General features: G+C 44.1%; 1 protein-coding gene across 1 annotated transcript in view; it reads left to right on the plus strand.

Annotated features, from left to right (window-relative positions):
• Window positions 1–771: 771 nt before the first annotated feature.
• The window catches only part of TRHR (thyrotropin releasing hormone receptor), a 44595-nt gene continuing 19266 nt past the window's right edge, over window positions 772–26100 (plus strand). The window contains exons 1-2 of the mRNA XM_026495563.4: window positions 772–1029; window positions 1526–2399. Coding sequence (XP_026351348.1) covers window positions 1611–2399 — 789 coding nt within the window. The 5' untranslated portion in view covers window positions 772–1029; window positions 1526–1610. The remainder of the gene's footprint in view (window positions 1030–1525; window positions 2400–26100) is intronic.

A 26100-nucleotide genomic window follows, 5' to 3' on the forward strand; every position in this document is an offset into this window, starting at 1 on the left:
CGAGCTGTGGTCCCAGAGTGGCCCTGGCTAGATTTCCACTGGATGTTTTCACCTAGAGATAAAGACACACAAAACGTTGCTGGGTGGACCCGTGGTGGGTACACCAGAGGGGGGTGAAGAGGGGAGAGGCATGCAGAGCAGGTAGAGATTCTAATAAGTGATGCAGACTCAGAGTTGAAAACAAACTTAACAGGTAATTTGTGGGTTTAAGTCCGTATTCTTGGCTCAAAGAGCTTTTAGCAAAATAATTTTTATAAGCCTCAGAAGATGGCAGCGGAAATGGTTTAAAACCAATTTGAACTCATTTTCCATTCACATAGCATGAGAGGAGGGGGCCAGTGTCTCTGGCTCACTGGAGCACTAGTTCCAGGGTTTCCACAGCAGAGGGAGAAGCTGGTTCCAGTTCAGACAGATATTTCAAGCTTCAAGGGCTGTGTCTGGACTGAGAAGGATTTGCTCTCCCCCAAGTCCTATCACACAGGGTGTGTAAATATATTGCACGGCTGCTCAGGTCCTGGGGTTCCTGCAGGACTTAGACTAGAAGCAACTGCAGTCCCCGCGGCTTCCGGACCCCTTGCTTAGGATTTCAACCTTCCAGATTGAGGACCGTGTCACCAGCACATGGAAAAGGGAATCCTTCAAGGGGAGAAGCTAATGAATCAGTGAGCGCGGACAGGCGGGTGTGTGTGAGTGTGAGTGTGTGGGAGGGGGGAGAGGGGCAGGCAGCGGGGGAGGGAGAGAGGGCGAGAGCGCGTGTGCTCGTTAGCGGACGCTCTCTGATTTGACAGCCTGGCCCGCCGCTCCCGCCGCTGCGGCTGTGCGGCCCCCCAGCACTTGGAAGGGCCGCGAGCGTTCAGAGGAGCTGCGGTCCTGAAGACCGAGCGCGGCTAAGCGGTCTCCGGTCCACAAAGTAGACGAGACCTCCTGCGGGATTGGAAACTCGCGCTTGCTACTGCTTCATCCACCGCAGAAAGGCAGCCGGCGCCACAGAGGAAAAGGGAAGGGAAGAAACGGGTCTCCGTGGGGAAGGTAGGGCACGGGGCAGGGGGCGGGGGGCGGTGCAGGCTCAAAGACTTGGGGATTGTGTAGCCCGGCGACCCCACCCTCCGACAGCAAAGGAGGCGAACGCTAAATTCCTACCAAGCTCCATCATTGAGACTCTCCGCTTCCCTCCCTGGTCCCTTTCTCTTCTTTACACTTTCCCCAAGCATCCGAGAGCTTTCTTTGTATTTGTTTTTCAGCTAGCAGGTATCATTTCGTTTTTCCTTTCAAAGGAGGGAGCTTCCTCTGTTTCTCTTCCGCGTTGCTCTCCGGTTAGGGGAAACAGGTGCCCCTCAGTAAGCCGGTCGGGAACGTTCCTCCAGCCTACACCAGAGCTGCAATCAAGGGACTCCCCCGGCACACGTGAGCCTGTTACTGGACCAGCCCGGGCGGGGCAAGCAGACGGGGGAGAGCTGCCTGCCAGGGACTGGCTCCATCTGAGAGGGGGACCCCGTGAATGAATTTGGACTGTAACTCTTCACAGGGGGAGAGAACCACTGAGGTGAAGGCAGGCCACCGGGAAGAGGATGTTTTGAGAAGTGTTTCGGAGAAACTTCAAACCAGTGAAGATGGAAAACCAGACAGTAAGTGAACTGAACCAGACACAGCTGCAGCCGAGAGCGGCGGTGGCCCTGGAGTACCAAGTGGTCACCATCTTACTTGTGCTCATTATTTGTGGTTTGGGCATCGTGGGCAACATCATGGTAGTCCTGGTGGTCATGAGAACCAAGCACATGAGGACCCCCACAAACTGCTACCTGGTGAGTCTGGCAGTCGCCGACCTCATGGTCCTGGTGGCTGCGGGCCTCCCCAACATAACGGACAGCATCTACGGCGCCTGGGTCTACGGCTACGCCGGCTGCCTCTGCATCACTTACCTGCAGTACTTGGGCATTAACGCGTCCTCCTGTTCCATCACAGCCTTTACCATCGAGAGGTACATAGCGATCTGTCACCCCATCAAGGCCCAGTTTCTCTGCACATTTTCCAGAGCCAAAAAGATCATCATCTTTGTCTGGGCCTTCACGTCCATTTACTGTATGCTCTGGTTCTTCTTGCTGGATCTCAACATTAGCACCTACAAAGATGCGATTGTGGTGTCCTGTGGCTACAAGATCTCCAGGAATTACTACTCACCTATTTACCTGATGGACTTTGGTGTCTTTTATGTTGTGCCAATGATACTGGCCACCGTCCTCTATGGATTCATAGCTAGGATCCTCTTCTTAAATCCCATTCCTTCAGATCCTAAAGAAAACTCTAAGACGTGGAAAAATGACTCAACCCATCAGAACAAGAATTTGAATTCGAAGACCTCTAATAGATGTTTCAACAGCACAGTATCTTCAAGGAAGCAGGTAAGCACACCTGAGCCACCAAGTCCAGGGAAAAAAACGTGGGATAGAGTTCCTGCAGGATGGGATCACCTTTGCCCCACTGAGCCGATGGCAAAATCAAAATACGGTCATGCAAATGTTTCACAGTGTGAGCTTCTGCTTTACATAGTAAATACATCTCTAAAGCAATTGAAGATCTAAAAATAGGTGGGGAAAATGTGATAGCACACCAGCAGGTATCTGTGTACATGCTGGGAACATAGAAGGAAATGTAAACACAGACCCTAGAAATCCACTAAAAGTGGATTTTAAAAAAATGCATGTGACTCTCTGGGAAATGTTATCAAAATACTTGCACCATTTGTGGCTTCTCTGGGGAGCAGCTGGATATATTTAAGATTTCTATGGCATGACAAAGATTTGATAAGATAGTTGGAGAAAAGATGAGTCAGAGCAAAAATGAAACTTTCCTGCCATTCTACAGCTGCTTACCTAGTTATATGACTGAGAGGGGTTCCCAGTCCTGGACTTACTAGTTTTAGTGGGAAGAGTCTATCACCCTCTCCCCTAGCTCCCTACAAAGTGTCCCAGCATTCAGAAACTGAAAAGGCACTCTGCTCGGGAAGTGTTCTGGTAAAAAGGCTAATATCATCCTCGATTCATTCGTTACAAAGAATGATTACATTTTTTTTCACGTGTTTCTCCTGGTAAGCAAACAGAATCCCTTGATGCTTTCAGCTCACCAAATGTGGATGTGGCTACAGCTAAATAGTGGTTTTACTAGAGGATGAAGTGCAACTTTGTTACAGTCGATACGGTTTGTAAGACAATATAGGAATAAAATACGTGTATATCATATACATTTCCAGCTATATTTACACAGTCGTTCTAAGTTACTTAATGAACTTAGCTTTCAGGTCCTTTTCCTTCTTTGCTGAACAGAATAAACACAGAGTAAACATTTATTCTCATGGCTGGAAAAGAAAACTTGAAATCAGCAATACTGGCTCTTTCGCTCTCTTTTTTCCCCCTGCAGGGAATACAGTTCTTCCTGTGTGCCTAGATAGAAACTGAGCATACTTGCTGAAGTACGCATATGGACTATATACATGCTATTACTTCCTAAATTCTAGATTAGCTGAGATATGAAGAATTTTAAACGGACATATGGGCACACACTGAAATGAGCAACTAACAAATGTGGGTGTTGTAGATATGCATGAAATGAATAAGAATCTATAACTTAAAAGGAGTATATATATCATTTTAAATGGTACTGTGAGATCTGATTTAATAGAACATTTTCTATTAAAGATATCTCGGTACTAGACAGGGAAGACTTGAGAACTATTGCCAGCTCTTAGATTCTGATTGCTTTGGATCTAGCAATGCTGCCTAATAGAAGGCATGTTTGGTCATCCATTACCCAAAACTTGATTAAGGGAAATTTAGAGAGAGCTGTTGACCATCTGCCAAGACAAACATTAACAAATACAGTAAGAAAGTAAAGAATATGTACATCTCAATTAGAGATCAAGCCCGGGTTAATGTCTGCAGCAAAGAAGGTCAGTGAGTAAATTTGTTCATTAGACTCCAATTTATATTCTTCTTATAAATTCTAAAAAAATTGTTTGGTCTAATGTCCTTCTTCTCAATTATAGTCATTAGTACCTATCAGCATTAATAATGTGCTTTAAATCGCTAATTAGGTGACATGTTCACATTCCTATTTCAAAGCTGTTACAGATAGGCTGCTTTTACAGAGGCTGGTGGTAGAAGAAAAAGTCAAAGATTTGGCTTCAAACAATACTGGGCTTGCATGCCAGGGTTCTAATCAAATAGTATGACCTCGAGTAAGCAGAACTCTCTGAGCCTCAGTTTCCTAAGCTAGAAAAGGAAGATAAATAGCAGCATCCGGGTTGCTATGAGGGTTCAGTGAACACCTTATGAAATGGAGTCGTGATTGACACCTGACAGCCTCCTTCCTAGTTTTATAGTGTGTTGGCAACTGTAAGAGAAATACAGGTTCATTCTTTAAAATACTGTGTACGTTCACCATTTAAACAGATTACTTGTTGAACAGATGTGTGTATGTTATAGTAACTTCTCTAAGGAACTTTTTATTGATTAAGGCATTTGGAAATGTATTCAGAGCATTTGGGTTTGTCACAATAACATCACTGTCAGAAGCATTCAAGAGGGAGGGGCACCAAATGTCCTGAAATGTGCCAGTCAGTCCTGCCCTTTGAAGCAGTGCCCTGTTACAAATGCCAGTAATGCCCCCACTGGCAGACACGGGATGGCGTATAAATCAATAGAAGTGCATTGAAGTAATATGTCATGAAGTTCAGTCTTGATTACAGATGGGATGGGTGTTCAGAGAAAAGAAAGGAAATTGTGGGGGGCGCCTGGGTGGTGTAGTCGTTAAGCGTCTGCCTTCGGCTCAGGGCTTGATCCCAGCGTTATGGGATCGAGCCCCACATCAGGCTCCTCTGCTGGGAGCCTGCTTCTTCCTCTCCCACTCCTCCTGCTTGTGTTCCCTCTCTCGCTGGCTGTCTCTCTGTCAAATAAATAAATAAAATCTTTAAAAAAAAAAAAGAAAGAAAGGAAATTGTGGGGCTACAGGGATCAGAGAAGGCTCCATGGAAGACGTGGCATTTGAGAAGGCTCTGAAAGGATGGAGCTGATTTGGACAGTTAGCGTCAAGAGGAGCCAACACTCCACACAGAAAGGACCTGGCTGGGATGAGAATGTTACAGGTTTGGAGAGGAGACAGGAAGGGCCCGTGAGTGGGATTTTTATGGTGTTGAGTGATTTGGTTGACTAAAATGAGTGATATATTTGGGGGAGCAGTGAAAAAGAAAGATTGGATTAATTAGGAATCTGTGTGTGTGTGTGTGTGTGTGTGTGTGTGTGTGTTTGAGACAGAAAGGGGGCTGTGAAGGATCCCAGACATCAGGCGGAAAAAGGAGTTTTAACTTAGTGTGGGGGCAACAATGACGGTGGCGAGCAGGAAGCAGCAGCAAGCAAAACGGTTTGGGGGATAATCGATATGGGGGTGAGCCAGATTTGGAGGGCAGGAGACGGGGGCAGAAAGGCCACTTTGCCCATTGTTGGTAGTGATTCAGGCATGAGGTAGTAAGATTCTCTATCAGGAGGACTTAAAGTAAGGTGTGAACCGGAGACATGTTTCCAAGAGGGGAAGGACGAGGTGTGAGCGGAACAGACACACAGCTGCCGACGGCGCGGCTCCAGGCTCGAGCCCGGCAGCCACAGCGCCCTGCCCGACCGGGGGGCGAGCGCCGTGCGAGGGAACCAGTTTTGTCCGAAATCAGTATGCCTTTCATTTGGCCCTTTTCTAAAATTGTTCTTTTCTCAAATCTTCAAAAGATTCAAACCTCCACCTCCTATAACCAAGGGTCTTTTGTTTCAATATTTTCTCTGCATTTTTTTTCTCTCAGGCAAGTTTAATCTACATTTTAATAAATATTCTGTCTGGGACAGGTCTTTCTAGCCAAGTTATTAAAGTCAAATGTGGATAGCCTAAGAGAACTCCATTTAGAAAGGAAACAAAAGAACATTTATATGTAAGGGACAAACGTGCATTTTTGTTTGTTTTTAACTTTTATTCCCCGTGCACAAAATCCAGATCAGAGCTTTTTCTTTTTTTTCTTTTTTTCCTATTATTTAGAGATTCAATTCCATTTTAGGAAACTGACTAAATATTTGGTAAATTGAATCAAAGAAATTACTCAAAATAAGGGCTTGAAACTGTGTAGACAAAGGATTTATCTGATTGACTAAATCTTTGGCGTTATAACCGGTTGTTCGGATATCGAGGAGACACAGTTGACATGATCCCATTTGTCACATTCCGGCGCTATGCACACCCTGCCGGAAGAGCCTGTCACTAGGATCAGTTCTAGTGTGGAGCATTGGGTGGATAACATATCTGAGTTATTGGCTGTATATTTCAAAGCAACTGATTGGATCCTTTGGTATTTTGGAGGCACTAAAACATCCTGGCAATGGACTGTACTACGGATACACACAGTGCAAATATTTGCTTTCCACAGAAGGCAGGGGTGTGCAGAATATCGTATGGAACAGAAGACCAGTTTTCTTTTGCAATGAGTCTCCCTAATCAGTTCTGTTTTCTCTCTGGTGCGGGACTGTGAAACAGGGTCCAAATACAAACTCCATGAGTTTATGGCAAATTTTTCATTATAGGTTTTATTTGACTAAATAAGCCTCTAAAATACCAGCCTTTGTTTCCATAAGTTTCTTACAAGCCTTCTACCTTACCGGAGCAACATTGCTTGCCCAAGAAACTAAACATGCTTTCCTTTTTAAAGCAATCGTGCCTTTTGTTGCTGTCGCTATCGTTATTGCTGGTGGTGATATAAAAGCAATCATGTGTATTATGGAAAACCACAGATAACTAGGGATAAGAAAAAAGGCAACCTTTACGCTACCTCCCCAAACCACAGTTTATTAGCATTTGCTTATGTTCTTTTTCTTATGTTTTCACTTATGTTTTTTATATAATTACAGTATATATTTTTATGTAAAAATATATATAATTTATACCCTGTCTTTACATAAAATGTTGAAATTAATATTCTCAAGGGAAATAGCAGGGTAAAAGAAAATGGGTAAGATTGAGTCAGTTTTTCTTAGCCTTGATTTTCTCATCACTAAAAGGGAATAACAATTACTCATAGACTCTTTGTTCAAATCCAGTGAGATGCATGTGACAAAATTCATGTTTTCTCTCCACCCGCCTGTCCCCTCCCTCTGCTCCCTCCCCCCCTCCTTCCCACTGATCTGTGGTCCCCTCAGCAGCCCCCTAGGCACATTCCTCTAGTGCAATGGGCTCCTGGAAAGTGATGGAAAATGGAAAATGAAGACCGGAGATCAAGAAAGGGCTTAAATGTGTCTTTTCTCTTCTCCCCGGTCTCTCTCTAACTCCTGCCTCCAGGGCTACTTGCTTGTTAAAGAAATCTTGAACAAGGAAAACCCTGAAGACAGGAGGGAAAGGAGGCATAACTGTAGTATCAGGCAGTAGGGCTGGTGTTGGGAGGATAAAGTCCCTTGGGTCGCATGGGAAGCTTCATCAACGGTGCCTCTAATGAGGCAGATTCACGGTACTTCAGCATCAGGCCTGAATCACAGGTTTCTCAAGTTTACTGGGACTGTTTTCACAAATCCATTTGTCATTTCAAATTATTTCATTTATTTCATTTGTCTGGGTTCAGCTGTATCCTTCATAGTATAAAGGTCACTAGGATGGAAAAAAAAATGTGATTTTTCTCACTTAGTGCACAGGTACCCTAGTGAGCTACCTTATTTTTATTATCGGATGGCTTTCCATTTTCCCATTCACATCCTGTGTAAGGGAAGACTTTGTGCGTACCCCGTAAACGGACTCACTGAAAACCCCCTGCAGGCACGTGCTTTGTGTCCCCTGGTTAGATGAACACTGTTTATTCCCAGTTTCGTATTTGTAGCTTTGAACCATAAGTTCACCAGTAGAGAAAAACATGTTTTCCTATATCTCTACAAAAAAAGGAGAAAACTGTTCTCCTGCAACACCCTTAATTTGGACATACACACACACCTGAAAATCGGCTGACCTTGGGGCATGCCTGGGAAGCTCCGTCAGCTGAGGGTCGGGCTCTTGGTCACGGTCTCAGGGCTGTGAGATCGAGCGTTTTGTTGGGCTCCACACTCAGCAGGGAGTCTGCCTGAGATCCCCTCCCTCTCCCTCCGCCATCCCCATCCCCCCACTCAAGCTCTCTCTCAAATAAATAAATAAAGCTTTAAAAAAAATCAGCTAACCTTGAAATGACAAACTATATTTCTTTACATAGCCTTCCATTCTTCAAATGGCGAGCAGATATCTCAAGTTCCAGACAAGAAGGCTCGGCTGCCACCCTGTCTTCTGGCTCCTTTACGAGCTGGGGGAAGGGTGAGAACTATAAAGCTAGAGTGAGGTCAAGATTAAGCAAAATTGTGCAGTAGGCATTTTACATTCAGTATCCTCCTCAATTGAATGAAACATCCACTCACAATCCAAAAAGCACGTAGCACCATCCTAAGTGCGGAGGCCACAGGGACACGTAGAGACGAACTCTTCATCTTCCAGGGAGCTCACTGTTGGCAATATGTGCAAATAATCCTGAGCAGCCGATTGTGTTCTGGATAGAGGACACAGCACTGGGAGGGGAGAAGCAAAATGGGGGAGAATGGAGGGAGGCTTTATGGAGTCCATGGCATTGAATTGAGCCTGGAAAGATCAATAGAGCATCTAAAAGTAGCACTCGGAAGACAGGGAGAGAAGCAGCACTCAGAAGAGAGGCCGGGAGATGACTGGGCAGGTTCAGGGCAGGTTCACTATTGTCACAGTGGGGCCACGAAAGGCAGCCGTCCGATGAAGGAAGTCTGCTGCATCTGACTCCCTTCTTGCTTCTGCAGCCTCGCCCTTTGTCATTCTACCTGCTTTGGTCCATACCTGCTTATGAGTCTCTAGCACGGAGCTCTAGCAAACACTTCATTGCTTTTTGGACATCATGTAAGTGCATCGAATCCAATGTGTCTAAAACTAAACCCATTTGTTTTTTCATAAATTCCGACGTTCCCCTTTCTTATCTGCTAGTCCTAAGCCAGAAATCTGGGAGTCCTTCTAAGGTGCCTTCCACCCTCTATAGCCAAGTCTGAGTGACTCCAGCTCATAACTCTCCTGTTTTCTTACCCCACTCACACCCCCGTTGTCCTCGCCCCCCACTTCCCCCTGCTCTCATTCAGCCCACACCTCAGCAGCCTCTTGGGCTCCAATTCCAATCTCCCCCAAATCACTCCATACATTGCTCACTGGGGGAATCTCTCTAACAGAGATATGTTATCCAAGTGATTTGTATAGTTCCCCGAGGCCTACAATTTCAACATCTTAGCACTAACAAGGCTCCTCCCTGTGTGTTCAGCTCACTCTCTTGTGGTTCTCCTAACTTACACTTTATGCTGCAGTGATACTGAATTATTTGTAGTTCTCTGAACTTGTTATGTTCTCTCAGCCTGAATGCCCTTCATCTGGCCAACTCCCAATGCTCTTCCAAGTCTCAGATCAAATGATGCCCCATGTACCCCACCAAGCCTTCTGTGAATTTCTCAGGCGAACTTATGTAACTAAATGCCTAGCTGTAACTACGTATGTTAATTTCCATAATACCTTGTTTTCATAATACCTTGCATAACCTGCTAGTTTAATAATTCTTAAGTATCACAGTTGTAAGTCCGTCCACCTTCCTACTGCCATTAATAATATCCTTAAGAGTAGAGCCTTGTGTCCTCAGTGACCTCAGCACAGTGTCGAGCACATAGCAGGCTTCCAAAAGTATACACAGTTGTGTGTTGCAAAAAAAGCATAGGCTTTGGAAGAGCCGTTTTTAGCCTCTCTTCCCAGCTCTGTGTTCAGTGATGTCACATTAGTTGCTTAACCTTGGCCATAGGTGGGGTTTTGTAATCTACAGAAATCAGCAAATATGGTGCCTCTCCCTTTTATTGTGGAGAGCCAGTGGTTAAATATTTATCAGCACACTTGTGTGTGTGTGTGATAGGATTTTATATATATAATGAATGAAAGTATAACAGAGTACATGCATGCTTACTTGGGGGCTCAGTCAATTCCAACACTCTTTTGCTCTGTGGAAAATTATTGATTTATGACATAACCCTCTCTGACTTTAACTAAAATTCTCTTGTCTTTTATTGAAGCCCTTTTTTAAATCCCTTTAAAAAAGATTTTGTTTTATTTTATTTTATTTTATTTTATTTTAAGTAATCCCCACACCTAACGTGGGGCTTGAACTCACAACCCGGAGATCAAGAGTCACATGCTCCACTGACTGAGCCAGCCAGGTGTCCCTATTGAATCCCTTTTTTATTCCAAAGTAGCCAAACTAGCAATTACCCAGTATGATGGTGACTATATGAGTAGAAAAGACTTTTTATGGCGATTTCTCCCTCCCAGACAGGACAGGCTAACTTAGAAAATGGCAGACTCAAATAATAATTTACTTTTTATACAAAATTTTATACAAAATCCTGTTGGTTTTCCAATGAGCCTTTAAAATACCCTCTTTAATGAGAGAGCTACACTTGACGGGATGGGGAGAGAGGCAGAGAGATAGCAACTCAGAGAAGGAAAACAGTGTGAGCCGAGGTATAAAATGAGAATAAATCTGAGTGCCCTTATGTGACTCATTTTCTAAAACAATTTGCACACATCATCTTCTTTCAAAAAGAATATCCCCAATCTCCTCTGACTAGCTTTTAAAACTCTCTCACATCTGACCCTTTCATCATTGTTTTGGCTTTGTTTATCCATTATTTCTTTAATTCAATAAACATTTATTGAGTACCAATTTCAAGCCAGGCATTGCTCTGGAAAACCAGTGATAGTCACTATCTTAAGCAACTTTCAGCGAAATAGGAAAGATTGCCATTAAAAATAATCGGAGGGGCTCCTGGGTGGCTCAGTTAGCTAAGCATCTGCCTTTACTCAGGTTGTGATTTCAGGGTCCTGGGATCCAGCCCCACGTTGGGCTCCCTGCTCAGTGGGGAGTCTGCTTCTCTGTCTGCCCCTCCCCCACTTGTGTGTGTGTGCACGCGCGCTCTCTCTCTCTCAAAATCTTTAAAAAATTTTTTGAGGGGCGCCTGGGTGGCACAGCGGTTAAGCACCTGCCTTTGGCTCAGGGCGTGATCCCAGCGTTCTGGGATTGAGCCCCATATCAGGCTCCTCCGCTATGAGCCTGCTTCTTCCTCTCCCACTCCCCCTGCTTGTGTTCCCTCTCTCGCTGCCTGTCTCTATCTCTGTCAAATAAATAAATAAAAAATCTTTAAAAAAAAATTTTTTTTTGAAAAAAAGTTGGGCTGTACAATGTGCAGAAGAGGCAACAGGGAGGGGCGAGCACTGGACTTAAAGCCCCCGTTGGAATAAGAGTCCAGAGTGGATCTAGAATGATGAGGGGACATTCGCTGGGCCAACATGAAGAGCAAGACCTTCAGACCAGCAGAAGCAGTCATTTATGTAACCAAACAGGGCCCAGGGCGAGACCACAGAAGGCCCTGTGTGTCATCCGAAGGTGTCTGAACTGGATTCTGTGGCACTGGGGAACCACTAAAGGCCTTGACTTTTGGAAACTTGCATAAAATTGTACAACCAAGCCAGCCGAGAACCAGGGAGACAGAGATGAAGCTTTTGCAATCCATACAAGAAGCAAAGAAGGCTTCAGTTAGGGGGTAAGAGTAGGGATGGGTGGGAAGGGATGTATACGAGAAATATTTAGGAGGTAAAATCAGTAGGGCTTAACAACTCATTTGGCAGATGAAGAAGAGAGAAGTTCCTAAGTGGAGTCCCAGATTCTCAGCTGGGGTGACCGGACAGGTGGTGGCATTATTAATCACAGCACAGGGCAAAGAGGAAGAGAGGACTTATCTGTATTTATTCCTCCCCATACACTCGGGCATGTCACACCAGATTCTCCCACACCTACCAGGCTCATTTATATTTTGCAACCTTGATCATGTCACTTTTTCCCACCTATAAAGCCCTCCCCACTCCTGCCACTTCCGTACCTATCTGTGAATCTCCAGTTCGCAGCTCAGCCTGCTGTTGGATCAAGAGGTCCCATATACTGGACATGTATTGGGACGCAGCTGAGTGTGAGCTCTAGAGTCAGAAAGACTAGGTCCCAGCTCTTTTACTTTGGACAAGTTATTTTACTTCTTGATACTTCAGTTTGCTCATATGTAACATAGGATACTGATGGTACCTACTCATAAGATTGCTGTGAGGAAATGCGTTACTATTAGAAGTATTTAGTAATTCTTACTTACTGTATTTAAATTATATGCTGTATTTAAAATGGCATTTACTCCCTCCTTACTCACGAAATAGCAAAAATATAGACTGGTAATTCTTTCCTGAGTCTTAGTCTTTCCTGAAGAAGACTAAGTTTAGAAGTTATAATAGAGATAGATCTTCCGAGTTCAACTAACAGCATCTTAATAAAATCAAATTAGGGGCACTTGGGTGGCTCAGTCAGCTAAGCGACTGACTTGATATCAGCTCAGGTCATGATCTCAGGGTTGTGAGATCAAGTCCCGCATCGCGCTCTGTGCTGGGCCTAGAGCCTGCTTAAAATTCTCTCTCTCCCTCTCCCTCTGACTCTCCTCCCACCCCTCTAAAAAAAAAAAAAAATCAAATTAGCAAATATTTCCTGAGCCCCTACTGCATGCTCAGAGAGAAATACAAGTGCAATACAAAACTCACACACGTAACAGAAACTAAGTGTCACTGACTTTCTATCATGTATCCTATACTGTTTTATGGGAACGAACTCATTAAATTCTCACAACAATCCTGGGAAGTAGTGACTAGTTATAGAGGAGTATTTGAAGGCATTGGGGGTTGCTAAGTGTCCTGCTCCGGGTCACACAGCCAGTTGTGACAAAGCCAGGATTTGAACCCACATTCCTGCTCCAGCGTGTATGTAATATCAACCATAAGGGCCAAGAGAAAATCAAATACAGTCGAGATTGGTGAAGGTTTAAGTAATTTTCCCGGAGCTGGTAGTATGAAAGGGGTCTAGAGGGTTTTAAGGAGCTAAAGAGAAGGAGAGAAGAGAGGTCGTCCCAGATCAAGGAGGGAGGAGGGAAGAATATGACGGTATTGTCAATAGGAGAAAAAAACCCCAGAATTGAAAAACGCATGTTCTGTTTGAATAGTGATGAGATTAGCTGGATGTGAGCCAAAGATTCATGTTAGGGTGACATGGGAAATAAATTTGGAGGACACACAGGTTGGGAATGGATCGCTGAAGCCAGAAACCCAGCACCCCCCCCCCCCCCCGCAACTCCCGCACAGCTCCCTGGTCTTGCCAAGCTTCTCGGGGCCCTTAATCACCCTCCTCTGGTTCGCCCCCCAAACGGCTGCTAGGATCCTAAAATGCACACTTGGTAACCTGGTGAAGACGCTTGGAATCACCAGTATCCGTGTATCTTCCAGGCATAAACACAGCAACGTGATATGGCATGCTGGGACATCTGTGGTCGGCTCGCTGCTTCCTCCCCCAAGCCCATCTTCGCCCTGTCCCCACACCTGTTCCACAAGCACTTGCCTAAACTGGCCCCACTTCATAATGCATCCAAGCCAGGCGCACACGCCCCCAGCTTCCAGCGTTCTGCAGCCCCTCCTTGGACCTGTTACTTTTCAGCCAGCCCCTCATGGCTCACCTTCCAGCACAGGCTTTCCTGAGCCCACTGGCAGCAGGCCTGGGGCTTCTCCCTCCCCCCAGCAGCACTTTGTTCCCACGTCCGTGCAGCACACCCCATTGCTGTAATACTTTGTTCAAATGTCTCTCCCATCAGATCGTGCATCCCACAGCGGCGGCAACATCAGCCCGTTCGTGTCTGTGTCCACAGCGCCTGCCGTGGGCACGTATTGATAAACAACTAGCAAAGACTGTAAGGAATGAGAAAGATGGAAGGGTCAAATATGACTCTAGCAGTTCTTTTCAGGAGACAGCAAGGGGTGAAATTGAGAGAAACGTGGAGGGAGAGATGTTAAAAGCGCTGTCAGAAACCTTCAGTTTAAGAAGAGGATTTGGACATTTTAGATTGTAAGTTTTTACGATTTGGAAGAATTTACACTGTAAGCTGAGCGGTCAAGATCAGTTACGGGCCTTTGGGGATCATTAAAATAATGGAAAGAAGGTATAATTAGGGTTGAATCTAAAGAGGGAAGGCGAGACTGACAAAAATTGAGTTCTGGAGGAATCTTTATAATTAGGAGGCTGAAGAGGACTGGAATCTTTGCTGGAGACAGAAAGACCTATTTTCCCTTCTTGGAATGTGGCCAGAGGGCCAAAGACAGAGTTTTAGTGGATGCTTTCCCTCCAGTTGGGAGGGAAAATAAAGAAGGAAGAATGAGCCGAGGAGAGAGAGAAGCTTCAAGGAGAGAAGTTTCAGGTGAAGGAGTGAGTGGATTTCTCTAAAACTGGGAAGTCACGGCCTCTTGAACTAGAGTCAAACACGGCTCTTCATAGCTGCGTGCAAGGTGCACGAGAAGAGCTTAAACCACAAATTAAATTCGCTCTGAAAATTAAACAAGGCTAAATGTGCACACGAAATAGAATGAATAATGCGAAACACCTGACAGCCCTGTTTCGTTGCACTAAAAATAGATAAAATCATTTTGGAAAAGAAAGCACTGCAACTGTTCATCTGTTCGTAAGCGGCACTGGTGACTTTCGGCCGTGCCCGCGGGTGGCCTGTCTGAGCCGGACTATCTCGTAATTGCAAGTAGGGAAAGCGCCCTGTGCCCCTCCATCCTGGGCCTTCATCGGTTTGCATTTTAACGGGATTTATGGCTGTGGGAGAACTCAGCAGATTTTCTGCAGGCAGCAGCTCATAGCTTAGAGAAGTAGGCCGTGACTCAGTGAGAGAGGCAGCCCCATCGTGAGAGTGAGAGAGAACAGAGGCAGGGTAAACGCAGAGCACCCCATGAATTTTTAAAGATCATTTGTAAAGTAACGGGAGCCTCCAGCCATGTGCCCGGGCGGATACCCTGCTCGGTTTCCTCTGGTAAGAGTTCGGCTTGGTGACTGATTGTACTTGGCAAACATTAGAAAGATTATGCATATAGAAAATGAGGGTGGTGATGGGTAGTAAGGAGGGTACATATTGCATGGTGCACTGGGTGTTATACGCAAGTAATGAATCATGGAACTTTACATCAAAAACTAGGGATGTACTGCATGGTGACTAACATAATAGAATAAAAAATTATTATAAAAAAATTGTAGGTTAACACAAAAAAGAAAGAAAGAAAGAAAGAAAGAAAGAAAGAAAGAAAGAAAGAAAGAAAGAAAAGAAAAGAAAATGAGGGTGGGGGAGAGAAGGAGAAAAAAAAAGTGTCACTGATATATTTTCTGCTCTACAAGGAAAGATAGGAACAGGCTCCGATTCAGGGTGAATTGACAGGAGAAATATTTAACCAGAGATTAGAAAGTTCTAGGATGATGGATTTCCAGCTATTTCTCTATTAATCAATTAGGAACAATCTAGTCAATACTTTCGTATGAACCAACTGTGCTGTACAGTAGAGGTATTAGCCTTGTTAAATTATTGCAATCCCTCCCAGTGTGTTATTATGTGGAATGGGAAAATAGTGCAGGTAAGAAGAGATTTGCACCTACGCATGGATGATTTAATTGAAAGCCTACTAGGTATCAAGCACTGTGTTAGGTACAAGGATACAAACATGAGCAAGTTAGAATTCCTGCTCACAGTCTAATAGGAAACACAGGAAAGTAAACTGATAATTACAGCCATAAAAGAATATGTTCTCATCAGAAAAAGCACAGAGTGGTGTACTTATAGTTCTGAGCTAGATAGCTTGGGGGCAGATGGGCATCAGAAAAGCTTTCTGGAAGAGGACTCCTGAGCTGCACCTTGCAAATTAATAGAAATTTTGTAGGTGAAGAAGGGAAGGAAGATAGTTTATGCAGTGGGAACTATACGGGAAAGGCCAGGAGTCCAGAAAGAGCACCATCGGTCCGGAGAAGTGCACGTAGCTCATTAAGACTGGACAATAGAAGCTGAGACGGATGAGACAGGCAGGGAGCAGGAAACAAAGTCTTTAGGACACTGAGGAATTTGGACAATATTCTAAGGGCTATGTAAAGTCGCTCAGAGACTGCAAGGTGTGGCTTATTATAATCAGATCTGTGCTTGAGGAAGATCACTGTCTTCATGTAGGCAAAGGATTGGACCAAAGTCAGGGCATTAGCTATGAGGGAGGGGGCTGCAACCATAGGGACAGAATAACTGGATGATTCTGCAAAGGCCTCACGTCATAAGGTAAATAGCAGTAAGAATAGAAAGAAATACATACATTTGGAATCTAATGAATAGACTTGGTATGAGTAGACATGCAGAAAAGGGGGAGCGAGGGGAATCAAAAGTAAGTCACTTGAGCCATTGAGAAAGTGGTGTGACAGTTGAGAGTCTGTATCCTGGAATCTCACTTCCCACAGCAGAGCCAGGGTTGGCCACAGACGATGTGATGTGAGCCAGTTAATTTGACTCACTTTGCACGTCTGTAAAAGGGTTGCTAACAATGGACCTCTCTCTCAAGGTAATTATTAAGATTTAGAGCAAAAATCCATATAAAGCATTGTGCATGGTGCCTGGAACATGGAAATGATAAGTGCTAGATACTATTGTTATTAATTGGATAGTGTAGTTTGCCTGAATGAGGACAATTAGTGGAGGAACACATTTCAGGGCAGTGAGCATATTACGTTCAGCTTTGCCCACGTTGCATTTGAAGTGTCTAGAGAATACAAGGGTAGAGTTTGAAATCTAGAGTTGGAGCTCAGAACAGACACCTGGCCTGGAGATACAGATTTGGAGCAGTCCGGGTCCGGCTGATTGGCTGGGGACTCTGGGTAGACATGATTATTGGGGGAAAAGAAACCCTCGAGTAGCCAGAATTCTGGGGAGAATGGGATGAAGAGCCCATAAAATAAACAAATAAAAGGAATAAATAAAATAATAAAATAAATAAATGGAATGACCAGAGAGGGAGGAAGAAAGCCAGGAGGAAGTAGAGTCACAAAAGCCAAAGGAGGAGACTTTCCATGGAGGTCAATAGAAAGAGGTAAAGATAACCGAAAAATCACCCCAAAAAGGCATTGGCAGCCTTTGTGAGTACAATTCCCATAAAGTATTAGGGGGACTACATTAGCTTTCACGAAGTTGTGAATGAATGGATTGGGGGGAGGCAGCAGGAAACTGGACAGGGAGTTGAGAGTAGACAACTTTTAACAAATTTGTGAGAGAGAAGGGTGGGTGGAGAGTGCGCAGAAACGACAGGGGGAAAAAAGGTAGAGTATTTTTGGTCATTTTGTTTCCTGCTTAAAACAGGAGAAACCTGAAGCCTTTATTTATTTATTTTTAAAGATTTTATTTATTTACTTCAGAGAGAGAGAAGGAGAGCACGAGCAGGGGGAGGGGAGGCAGAGGGAGAAACAGACTCCCCACTGAGCAGGGAGCCTGATGAGGGACTCTGGGATCATGACCTGAGCAGAAGGCAGACACTTAACTGACTGAGCCACCCAGGTGCCCCAACCTGAAGCCTTTAACTCCTTGTGGGAAAGAGCTAAGCAGAGCGGGAGGAATTACTTGCAGGGAAATGAGCCAGACGCCCTGTTGATAGGGCTCGGTCCCTGAGGAGGCACGAAGGGGCCCCAGCAAGAGCACAGGCAAAGCCATTACCTTGGAGAGGGGAAGGTAATGGCTCTTTCGTTTCCTGTCAGCAGGGACTGCATCTAACTCACCGATCCATCTGCAGCACCTAGCACAGTGTCTGACACGTAGAAGTTATCAACGAATGTCAGATAAATGGATAAATGCGTGACTTAAAGAGAATGAATGATACAGGAAAAGAGATCAGGACGATCAAGGTTGCAGATTATTCTTAGGTTATGGGCTAGGAGGTGACTCATTCTCACAAGCTGGTCTCTCTTTTCTTGGTGACCAGGATGGAAAATCATGGACTAAGCATGACGAGACAGTGGCGGAGGGAGGGGCCGTGAGCAGAGGCACGACAGTTCATTGTGGGAAGTGGGAGGGGTAGATGCCAGGTGGGATGATGACAGGAAGAAGTCCCATTCATGCTTAGAAACTAGGAGCTGGTGTGATAGTCAGTGACAGGCAATCTGAATTTCTTAGTGACATCTAAACACTTTGCAGTGGGCCTGTTCTGGGACTCATTCCCAATAAACGTCTTAAGCAAATTAGGAAAATCCATCCCTTTGTTTTGGCAACCAAAGGCACTAATCCTGGAGGTCTTTAGGAGTGTGATGCTGTATTTAGATGAGCCATTTCATTACCCTCAAGGTTGTTTCCTTTTCTGTTACAAAGAATGACACCCCCACAACCAGTACAATTTATACTTAGCACTTCATTCCCTTTCACTGAGGCAAGGATCTTACGATAAAGATAAATACAAATTGACGCATTACCAAGGGCAGAGATTTCTACATTTGCCACAAAGCTCCATCTAGAGCCCTGCTTCCAAATGGCTAGCAGCCAGGTGCCTCAATGAATCCCTTACCCAAAAATATTGTGACTGGGACCAGTTCATGGGCTCTGACCCCTTCCTCAGGATCTTGAGCCGGGTCTCTGCTTTATCAGCAGCCTCAGCTGACATGTCTGGGGTTCACAGTCTTTTGCCTTCCCCTCAAACATCCTGGCTCTTTCCAATTTATCAGTGAAGGACGCTGGGAACATACTTAAAAGCAATTAGCCTTTTGATAAAAGGAACACTACTCCATTTTGCAGACAGTTCTTGACTTTACTTTGCTGCTGACTTTATCTCATAGGGAGAGGGCGTTATGAAGTGCAAATACTCTTAATAAACAGGGATGGGCGGAATCGAGGACGCTTGACCCTTCTCGTGTGGGTGCGAGCACACTGAGGCTCCATGCCTCACCAAGGCCCTTGCGATACTAAAGGCAAAAGCCAGAGAGGTTCCACATAATAATCCTTTCTCTCTCAGCGCACCACATCATTCACGATGTTTGTTTATTCCTGAGGGGAGCTCTCCCAACTCAAGGAGTCTGTGCCAGCCACTCCAAATCCAGTGTAGACCCAAACTTCAGACAGGTAGAAAGCTGCCGTTATGGACTGTGGCTTTTAAGCTAATGAACGGTTTCTGTTACTGGCTCCTTCCCCACTCCGCTCACTTCCTCAGAATAGTTAATTAGGAATGGTTATTAAATCACATCAGGTTTATGGTACCCACCCTAAACATGTTCTGATATAGACAATTATCCATGCATATATCACAGGTAGAAAATGCAGTCTTGGATTTATTTTTTTTAATCATGAACATTGAGGTACTGAAAGAAAACTCATGTTCCCATAATGCCCAGTTAGTCAAAAGACAGAGAATTCTGGGCTGTGACAATGTGAATTATCTTCTCAAATAATTCTTAGTGGTCAGGAAGACGTTCTTGATAATGTTGAAGGAAGGTACTCTGATTTTTGCAAATGGATGCGGAAATTTAAGTGCTCTTTCAGACAATCCTGCTATCTTTCATAAAGAGTGAAAGTAAAGCTATTGTAATTAGAATTCTGTTTATTCAAGGTTACCTTTCTGCCTCAGCTAAACTGACCCAATACAATCTCAGTATTAAGGATAGAGTCAAGTTCTTTAGTAATACTGAGGAATGTAAAGAATTCTTTCAAAAACAATAATTTATCACAAAGATGACTTGAATTATAAAAATTAGCAATGATAAAATTCACGAAACCGTTTTTCCTTAAAGAGCAGTAGAAACATCTTCATTCATGTTGGTAAGCTGTTACACGGTCATGCTAGGGAAATGCCGTGCACGAAAGCCTCGGTGGTGAGCAGCGATTCATTCCCTTGGGTACTAACGAGCCAGTATTTTATACATACGCCATGTTTGCAGTCATCAGAAAGATCTGAACATACTCGACCCTAGTAATGTACTGTAAATTTGTCATCAACTTTTATTTTACTCCAAAACCCCTGAGCAATAGGAGATGTTCCCTTCTGTCCAGAAGCACATCCCCACACAAATTGGAAACGGAGACAATGTTGCCAACTCCCTGAGAGCATGGAGAAGTTTGAAAATTTCCCCCAAGTGATCCTCAAAACTTCTGCATCCCAGTTGGAGTCACGGTCTAAATATTCTAGCTTAGATTCTTTAGTTAATGTCATGCACCAGGTTACTTGTCTGCTCTCCCTCCCACCGATGTAACCCGGGAAAGTGTGTCCCCGCTACATGGCTGTCAGTCCTGTGTCCGGGATTACTGAGCTTGGACTGTGCGCTCAGTATGGTGCTGGGGGGGTGTTTGCACAGCGTTACATTTGCACCTAGGATGTGGGTATAATTTATCCTCTGAGTTTTAAAGATGAGGAGTCTGAGATTAGCAACATTAGCCTCAAGGTCATCCAATCAAGAGATGGTGGAATATGGGATCGAATTCTAGCATCTAATCCATAGCCTCTGAGAGTAACACTATACTCTCTTTCCTCACACACTTGCCCACAGGACTAGTAGCTCAGAGATCAGGTGCAGATCTTAGGCCATATCTGCCTAAGAAAAAGGGCGCTTCTATATAGGTGACAGTCACATTGATTCATGTGTTCCATAAAATGTGCTGAACACCTGCTTGACTGTGAGACCTCAGGAGCACAGTTGTAAACAAATAAGTTGCCTTGTCCCGTGGAACTTACTTTCTGACGATGGGGGAAACAGTATATAAACATTTACACAGTATATAAATATATACCCATAGTGTATCAGATATGGGAGACAAATGGAGCAGATGAGGAGGATATGAAATGATGAAATAGGAGGGAGACCATTTTAAATAGGGTAGTCAGAGATATAAAAATAAATAGCCCATTTTCAGAGTGCGGTGTTGTTTTGATTCTATATGCAGACACGAGCAAATGTCATCTATAAATCAATGCTTGAAACAACAGGATTTTTCCCTATTAATGGAATGTTAAAACACCAGGCCAGCCTCCATAAGTCATTTAGCTTTTATGCACAGTAACTATAGCACTGATACTCTTCAGTTATCTTTCATAAGCTTGTATAACACTTATTCTAGACGAAAAGGCATTCTCCATTCTAATTCAGAACCAGAAACCTTTTCCACTGGCAGGGATGGAGACCTCTAGGTAGGTCAGAGATTGAGAGAGGTTTGTGATCAGTGTTCCTTTACCCACACACAGTGCTAGTTCTCTTCATTTTTGTAAGAGGAAACACGACATCTACCTACTTCCACCCAAGCAACAAGAAACAGTTGCCTTTTTAGGGACAGATAGGACAAGAGGTGGCAGCCAGAGCGGTTCAAGCACAGACAGGGGCAAACTGTCTGGATCCAATCCCAGCTTTGCCACTTGTAAGTGTAGACGGGCTCCCTCGCTGGTGACATGGATGTCATGGTCGCGCCTTCCTCACGATGCTCTTCGATGAGCTGATACGTAAATGAAACACTCAGAACAGGATCTAAGGCACAGCGAGTAATGAGTGATTTTTATTGTTAGTTTTAAAATTAGCTTTGCTTTTCTAGCATTTACTATGTTCCAAACACTACATAAGCCCTCGATCACCGTCGTCTCGTTTATCCACACAACTACCCTGGGAGATAGGTAAAATTTCTTTCACGACTTCTACTAAAGAGAAAATAGAGACTCAGAAATAGAAGTGGGCCCCCAGTCCAACAGCTGTGGAGTGCGGGAGCCAGGATTCAGGCACAGAGTGGCTGCTGCCGAAGAGGAGTAGCTGACATTGGACGATCAGGGGAGTCTGGTAGCTGAACCAGTGCCTGGCTAGCTCTGGGCCAGCGGGACCCGCCGCCGTCAGTCTGGAACTGCACCCTCTCCAGCAGGCTCCGGGACTGGGGTCTGCGGCACTCCCGAATCCAGCAGCCGGGGGAGCGCACATCTCCTGGGAAAGTGGCTCCCAGGATTATTTCAGGTACTGTATCAGTATGATATTTTTTCTAGGTGACATTTATTTAGAACGGTAATGCTCATGATAATTCTGTCATAAGAGAAATCAAATTTTCGATCAACACTTTGGTCCCCAGGCTGAGAGCCAGCATTATTTGGTCTGTATTTCTCATAGGACCTGTTGATAATTGGGTGGATAATTTGAGAAAATTAGCTGTAAATCACAATAGTGGTTCGATACAGGTTATATGCCATTTATCTGCTTTCCCAGAAGTATTGGACTATTCCAGGGGCAAACTAGGGTAATGGGCCAAATCCAGCTCCGTAGCTTGTTTTTCTAAATAACGTGCACAGCCACACCTACGAAATCTTGTGTCGTTTGCGGCTGCTCTCACGTTACAGCGGCAGAGTTGAATAGTTATGACAGAGACCGTAGGGCCCATAAAGGCTAAAATACTTACTGTCTGGCTCCTTATAATTAAGGTTTGCTGACCCTTGAACTATTCCTATTTAAAACCTCATTTGTGAAAATATTACATACTTAGTACAGGTCCATGATAGGTGCTCAAGAAATAAATTATAGATAGATATTAAACAAATATTACCAAAACAAGAATTACCAAAAAATTACCCAAAACAAGACAGTTCAAGCTTATCCCGAGCAGCCTAAATTAGCAGCTAGTGTATCCCCTCCCATCATCATGACTCTATATCCCCTGCAGAAAATGCTTTGCCCGTTATATGGGAGAATCCTTGATTTCAATGGGCTCTAAAAGTACACATTTAAGGTGCAGAGTGGCATCCAGAGAAACAGGTTTCTACAGCTTCATGAGGGACAGAGAAACCACAGATGACTAGATGTGACAGCAGACAGAGAAGCCAGTACAAGACTCATTGTCAAGGCAGGTTTGTATCTTTTGAAGGCAAAGCCCACTCTGGTATATATGAATACAGTATCCGTCAACATCAGTAATGGGAAATGACCTCAGCATAAATCACATTGACTTGGCTTCTCTTTAGTTGTTCGTATTTCCTAAGTTCTTCGTAACATTATATCCAACAATTGTTTATTTCCACAGAATAACAGGCTGTTCCCTGAAAATTTTCTTCACCATAATTCCAGTCTGATCTATCATGCCTCCTCTTTGAGACTGAATCTTTACACATTGATTTTAATTGTTAACTTCAAGCATTTTTTAATGCCAAACCTTGATTCAAGGGCTAGAGATAAAAATATGCAGTACACCCTATTCTTGCCATCAAGATCTTATATATCAGAAAAGAATTCAGACCCCAAATAATAATGACATTTGTGATTAGGACTGGAAGTACCAAACAACCATATGGAACTCCATGGAAGAAGCAATACTTTAGAGTAGCATTGGTGACTTGTTCATTCATTCATTCATTCATTCATTCATTTCTCGAATATTTTTGGCACCTACTAGGAAGCAGAGCCTCGTATTGCTCCTTGCATGTAGCATAGGTAGAAGCCATCATTCTAGAGACGAGAGAGAGACAAGAAACAAATAAACAAATGAAGCAACAGGATCCTCTCAGAATGGGGCTCTTAGTATACAGAAATAAGCAGCGAGATAAGAGAGAAAGCAACCTAGGAAAAGGTTCGTACCTGCCACTCTCTCTAGAAAGTTAATATTCTCTTCTCTGGATCTCTTTCTCTTCATCTATAAAATGAAAAGAATATGTACTTCATAAATATTGCAATGATTAACTAATTCAGTAAAGTCCCTGGTGTTACGTTTAAGATACACTGAGTTCAGTGAGGAATTATTATTGTGGTGGTGTTGGCGGTTGTCATAGTCTCCCTACCAGTTAGTTAAATCCTCCACAGTTTCCCAGAGGTGGTTAAAATGATGTGCTGTTTATGGAAGCCCATACTCTGTGCGGACGCTTTACATAAATTACATCATGTATTCTTTACACTTACTCCTATTCCACAGATGAGTGTACTGAGGCTTACAGGCATGAGATATCTTGCCCAATTTTATACAGTTAGAGGCAGAACTAGAATTAGAATCCAACCTGGTCCCTCAACCACTATACCAATACCATCTGGACAATACCATTGAAAAGAAACTCTGATGACTTAATAATCTGTGTTAAGAGCTTGGACTTCATAGCACAGGCCCAACATGCTGTGGTTTGTATCATACACCTTGTAGACTCACGTAGGTTTTTAGTCAAACCGGTAAAAGCAGATACATGCAAGTAGCTCCCGGGTGGACGAAAGGTGGATAAAGCTAGCACCCCTTACCAAGGAGGCAGATTTCAAGACAGAGTAAGGAATATAACAGCACCTCATATCCGACAGCTATTGTATATGTTTCACTGTGTTTTCATGTCCTCCTTGGAATTAATCCTCAAACATACTATATTCACATATTAACTGAGACATCAAGACTCAGAAAGCTTTGAGGGGTAAATGATTGGCAAAGCTGACATTTCAAACCAAGTCTTCTGATTCTGAATCCCATGGTTAGCCATCAGAGAGCTAAAAATCAGTGAAAAGTGCTGAGTTTATGACTTGCTGAAGGAAAGAAACATATTTCCCCCACTTGGCTGTTGCGGTGAGTTCTTTAGGGACAGCTAGAAAATTTGCTCTGTACTGCAGCTAGGCCCAAGCATGGTGCGGGTGATCTCTCCTGGGGTAGACACAGATAGAGAAGGAGCTGGCTGCCTTCCAGGTACTTTCCCCCTCATGATAAGGCCCTTTGTCCAAGATCTTTAGGAGCAAGACCGCTAAATGCCCACTAAAACTTTGGCAGACCTGAGAGCTTTACTTCTATTTAGAGATTGCCTCTCTTCCCCTCCATCGTTCACATTTTACAATTGAAAATACTCTCATTGATTTCGCATCCCTGCTGGGTGAGCTGAGGGATTGTGTGTCTGGATCATTGTCTACAGGGTTACCCTCACCAGGCTGTAGGGCCAGAGAGGCACAGGGGAGAGATGAGGTCGGGAAATGTCTCCCTCAGAAAGGATCAGTACCTTCGTAGCAGTGTGAGAGCCCGCACCCGGATGCCCAGCTCACAGCCAGCCAAGATGCCTCATTCAGAATTCCTAAGGTCTGGTTCCAAAGAGGAAAATGATCAGAAGTAAACACATTCTAGAGAGCAAAGGTAAGAAAACCCATGCAAGGCGGTAGGACAGGCTTTTCCGCATGCTTAGTCATTCACCCGTAATTTACCTGGAAGAGAACATTTAGAAAAGGCTTGAGGAGCACACTCAACCCACAGCAGAGGCACCGGGGCATTGTTCCAGGACGGCTCATGAAAGAATTTAGAATGACATTTTATTTTCTACAATTGAGATGTTATTATAATTTGAATCCCAATTCTGCCAGCTGAGTTTTCTCCTTCCCAGCATGTTTCCAAACATCGGCCTCCTGTGAACAAGAAAACATCAAAGCAACAGGAGGGGAGCCAGCCTTTCATCTCCCACAACTATCAGACTGTAACCAATCCTGAAACCTCCACACTGCAATAGTTGCTAGTGTTGTGGGAAATTTTGTAGCGAATCCTCAAGTCTAGCTGCAAACTTTACCTGGCCCGGGGCTGTTTTCCGCTGCTAACAGGAGAGCCCACAAAATGGAAACATTAAAAAAAAACATGTTCCCTCAGAACTTAGTGGAGGAAGTAGGATAGCTCTGGTGGGTGCTGAGGCATAACCTTTGGGTGGAGCTAGGAGTTCATTTTTCATTCTCCCTATTCCACTCTGACAGTCTTCACCACTTCCAAACTCTCAACCCACCTTTGTTTTTGGTTTTGCAATCTTAAAAAAAAAATTTTTTTTGACCCCCAATTCAAGGTATTGTAGTGAAGAGAAGAGGGAGACTTTTCAGTGAAATACACATGCCGGGAGAGTGTGGCTTTCATTCATCAGCATGGGACTTTCTCGGCATCAGTCTTGTCCTCTGTATGCAGATAAAGTAGGGCTGATAGGGCGAAAACGCCAAGCGCACTGCCCAGCACACAGGAGGCATCGCGTGTATCTGAGCGCGCTCACTCCCTCTCATCTGCTTGTTCCTGTCGCTAGATTAGAATGCCTTCCATTTTCATCCCGTTTTCCTCATTCTTTTTTTGCTTATTCATTTGTTTTGTTATTTATTTATTTTTTATAATATTTTTTATTGTA

Source organism: Ursus arctos, unplaced genomic scaffold (genome assembly GCF_023065955.2).
Source record: "Ursus arctos isolate Adak ecotype North America unplaced genomic scaffold, UrsArc2.0 scaffold_6, whole genome shotgun sequence".
Lineage (NCBI taxonomy): Eukaryota > Metazoa > Chordata > Mammalia > Carnivora > Ursidae > Ursus > Ursus arctos.